This window comes from Cyprinodon variegatus, unplaced genomic scaffold (genome assembly GCF_000732505.1).
Source record: "Cyprinodon variegatus isolate N-32 unplaced genomic scaffold, C_variegatus-1.0 Scaffold1072, whole genome shotgun sequence".
NCBI classification, from domain to species: Eukaryota; Metazoa; Chordata; class Actinopteri; order Cyprinodontiformes; family Cyprinodontidae; genus Cyprinodon; species Cyprinodon variegatus.
Genome location: NW_015151525.1, coordinates 30,768 through 35,134, shown reverse-complemented (window position 1 = coordinate 35,134; position 4,367 = coordinate 30,768). Strand labels below are relative to the sequence as shown.

Sequence of the window (4,367 nt, the reverse complement as noted above, 5' to 3'; positions counted from 1 at the left end):
AACCGGCCACAACCTAACTTGCTTGCGAACCTTCCACCACAACAATCCCGCCTCCTTGATAATCGACCAATCACATTCACTTTATTCACTCGTGTAAAAGTCGTGCACCACTCGGGAGAATTCGAAAATGCAGCAGTTGGAACAGACGCTTCCCTGAGACTTTATCAGTCATGTAACCCTTTGACACCCATTGTTGCAATTATGCAACAAACCCTTTTTTTAACCAGATATCATGTCCATTCCCTCAGTGCCAGTTATTACATTCAGTAAACAGGAACCTTTGGCAAACTCTTGTTTCTAACTGGTCCCTAACAGTGTATGTTATGATAAATGCACACACACTTATATATATATATATATATATATATATATATATATATAAAATCGGACGTCAAGGGGTTAACCCCTCATGAACATGGCTTGTTCCTCTATGAAGACATGTACTTTTCTTTTTAAAAGTACTTTGAATTGTCAGGATTATTTTACAATTTTCTTTCTGATTTCATTGTTTTAATCTCTTTGAAATGATTCCCCTACATGCTGTCTTCCTAAACATTATTGTGATTCAAATCTTCTGTATACATTGGAATTTTACTGCTAATCCATAAATTCTGCTTTCTTTACAATAATTTGTCCAGCTTTTGTCTTATTGAAATAAAAACGTGTGGTTTCAGTCATGTCCGTTGGTTTTCTATGTTTGGATATAATCTGTGATTCCAGGTTTCGTTTTAGAAGTATATCGGAAAACAGTGACAGGAAACTTCTGTAACACTGAATTTTAAGTTTTAGTATCGTAGATATTACTTTTAGTTTTGTGCCTTTGTGTCATTTGGGAAAAATAAAGGAATGAAAATGAAGTTTTTGGTTCCTAAAGCAAGGATCCTTGATTTTAACTGAAATACGTTGATATTTATTTCTTTAAAAAGCTCTTACCATCAGGCAGGGCCACCAATGTGCATCTGTTATGTAGCATTTTTAATCTTTTATAAAATATTAGACCAACACTTTGGTTGTGAAATCATCAAGTTGAGGTCATTGGAGGAAAACCGTGGAACACAAACAGATAAGCATTTATAATCAAACCAGTTTATTTATAAAACAACATGTCCTCTCAAGGCGCTTTACAGATTAGATATTCTGACAGAGTTAAACATTCATCCCTGCATTAAGGATATTATACAACCTCATTTCATTGAAGTCATGATGTTTAAAACTTAAATTAGATCAGAATACAAATTTCTTGTTCCATGCTCATTTTTCAAACTGGCAAATGTTTTGATTTATAGCATATATTGAGTGATTTTAAAACTGTTTGCAACAGGATCCATATACATGTTGAGCTCTGCGTCATTTATTGTTAAAGCTCTGTAGGTGGAGTTCTGTCCCTTTCATGCTTAATGAACAACTTCCATATTTTGTGCTTCAAAATGTGCCGCATTTCTACTGCAGAAAGGTCTGGACAGAGGAAAGCTCAGTCTAGATGGGAACTCGGACGCCTCGTTGTTGGAAGGCGAGCAGAATAAGATTCTGCATCGACTTGCTAAAAGAAGAAGATGATGCTTTCAAACCTGAATGTATCTTTCAGGATAAATGGTGCTGTCATGGATGAGTCAGTTACTCCTTGGTAAGGGCACCATCACACCTCCATACCACCACAGATGCTGGATGATCGTAGCTTTAAAAAAACCCAGGAAGTCCTTCTTTTTGGTCCTGAGGACATAAAGTTCATAATTTCCCATAACTATTTGAAATGTGGGATCTTCAGATCAGAACTGGCAGCGTTTCTTGGTGTCGATTTAAAGGGAAAGTTCGGTCATATTTAGAATTCAAACTTCTGAAAGGATTTCAAATATGAAATTATTCCATACTGTTCAATAAATGATGTGTTTTTAAGATTAATTTTCCTTTGAAGGTGCTTTACTGGAGGCATCCATGTTTCAAATTTGAATAAAAAAATTAAAGAAGCTGGAGAAACCCTGTATATATGTGGTAAGGCTGAAGACCAGTCCAATACCTGATCCTAACCCAGGTGGACCAAAAACCTGAGATCAACGCATCTAACAGGACTTCATTAAGTTCCTGTTGGGACCAACTTCCAGTATGAATTCTAATAAGGGTGCTGATGAAGGTTCCCTGTCATCCAGGTCATAGTCATTCCATAAAAATTCAAAAAATATCCACTGGACTTGGTTTCATCTTGGAAACCAAGTCCAGTGGATATTTTTCAAATTTTTACGGAAATCCGAATTAGGGCGTCGCTCCGCCCCTGCATTTCGAGACTGTTACATGATGCAGCAAACCCTCCCAGACCATCATACTGCCACCACCATGTTTGACTGTAGGTTTGTTTACCTTCCATACAGGTCAGTTTGTCTCCTCAGTTCAGAGAAGATTCCAGGTTCATTGAGATGTTTTTTGGGCCAATATCTGAACACTCCCTCTTCCTGGTTGACCTTTGACCTTAAGGTTTGTATGTAAACGGTATAGAAACAGTATCACTGTCATCCCCCCACCCCCCGATATCATCTCCAGCTCAGTGATGTGACCAAAAACTAAACCTGACTCACTTTAAATTAGATTTATTTATTGTCTGTTACCATAGCAACACGGTGAATGTTAGTCAAAGAAGAAATTACAGTCATGATAAAAAACAGCTGATCCAGACTGGATCAAGCTGGCTAGAACTGGTTCAAACCGGTTATGAGCCCTCTGCCTACATTGTGGTCGGCTCCAGGACGGCAACACCCCCTTCGTCGTCATGTCAACGGCTCTCGTCCTCCTACCAGGGTGTCAGTTTTTGATTAAGGCAACATGTAGAGTAGACCTGAGGAGGCGGGGCCTCAGGTCTGTGGGCGGAGCTTGGGCCTCACAGTTTGGCCTTGTTCATGCGCCCCATCAGCTTCTCCAGTTTGATGGCGAGCGTCATGTCCCCTTTGATCCGCAGCTTCCCGGACATGAAGGCCATCGTGGGCTTCAGCTTCCCTGAAAGCACACGCCCATATGAGGCAGTCATTGCCATGGAAACGTCGCCATGTCGGGTCATCGCTTGAGTCGCTGACTCACCTGAGAACATTTTAGTGAAGTCACTGGAGTCCATCGTCATGACGACATCGGCTTTGACAGGGGGTTCGCCTTTCCCGGCGCTGCCGGAGCCGCTCTTCAGGTCCAGGAACCAGACGCCGCTGTGTTCTCCTGAGAACGACATGAAGATATGAAACGGACCCATATATGGGCATGTGTGTGTGCTGACTTCCTCCTGTTACCTGACAGGTCGAAGCGGTAGATGCCCTGCGTCGATTTCACCACGTCTTCATTCAGGACTCCTCTGATGACGTCAAAGGTGCTTTCTATTGGTCCACCGGAACGGGGCGTGTCTGAGGACGGCGGTTTGAAGGCCGGCGTTGCCCCTGGAAACCAGGAATAAGAGATTAAACAGGGCGGCAGGTCCCGTAGTGCCATGCAGTCTGTAGTACTGACCGTGTTCCTCCATGTGTTTGACCAGATTCTCTGGAGCTTCATCCAGGAAGAAGTCCGGCAGCAGAGGGTGGCCTACGGGCCAATCAGAGCCTCCGTCAGCACCAAAGGTAATGGAGGGGGACACAGCTGAGAGTTTGTTCAGTTTCTCTGGACTCACCTGGCTGGACGGCGTACTGGTCAAAGTCTTTGACGCCGAGCTCCCTAAGGACATCCTCGTCCACCAGGAAGCGACCCGTGTAGTCCTTGGGTTTGGTCAGGATGGCGTAGGCGGCGTCTGCTATAATATCCGCCGTACGACACTGTTTTCCTACACCTTCCCCTCCCAGCATGTCCATGGCTGCTGTCTGGATCGCTAAGAGAACAACAAACAGTCAGTGTGGGCGGGGCAAGCTAGCACATAGACTACCTTTAAGCGAAGTGCTGCTTAATAAGTTCTGGTATTTGAACCACCAACCAGTTTTAGGCCAGAGGGCGTTGACAGCAATTTGACCTCTGAACTCTTCGGCCATCCCAAGGACACACATCGACATCCCGTACTTCGCCATCGTATACGCTGCCAACCAACACAACACGACACATTGATGATGGTAACAACAAGATGAGAAGAAGATTTAGCTGCTTTCACTGGTTACCAGTATGGTTCTTGAACCAGACGGGGTTCATGTTGAGAGGCGGTGAAAGGTTCAGGATGTGGGCACTGCGGCTCTTCAGGAGGTGAGGGATGACGAGCTTTGATCTGAGAGGAAGAAACAGCTGTTAGAGCATTAGCAGGTTATCGTTAGCATGTTAACCGTAGCTCTTTAACAGTAGCGGGAAAACTGCAGCTTGTTAACAGCAGCTCATTAACCGCAGCTCATTAACCGCAGCTCATTATCCGCAGCTCGTTAAGG

General features: G+C 43.5%; 1 protein-coding gene across 1 annotated transcript in view; it reads right to left on the bottom strand.

Moving 5' to 3' along the window:
• Window positions 1-2,538: 2,538 nt before the first annotated feature.
• The window catches only part of hsdl2 (hydroxysteroid dehydrogenase like 2), a 7,039-nt gene continuing 5,210 nt past the window's right edge, over window positions 2,539-4,367 (bottom strand). The window contains exons 5-11 of the mRNA XM_015400115.1: window positions 4,110-4,213; window positions 3,932-4,030; window positions 3,635-3,829; window positions 3,478-3,549; window positions 3,264-3,407; window positions 3,064-3,192; window positions 2,539-2,982 (exon numbers count right to left, since the gene is read on the bottom strand). Coding sequence (XP_015255601.1) covers window positions 2,867-2,982; window positions 3,064-3,192; window positions 3,264-3,407; window positions 3,478-3,549; window positions 3,635-3,829; window positions 3,932-4,030; window positions 4,110-4,213 — 859 coding nt within the window. The 3' untranslated portion in view covers window positions 2,539-2,866. The remainder of the gene's footprint in view (window positions 2,983-3,063; window positions 3,193-3,263; window positions 3,408-3,477; window positions 3,550-3,634; window positions 3,830-3,931; window positions 4,031-4,109; window positions 4,214-4,367) is intronic.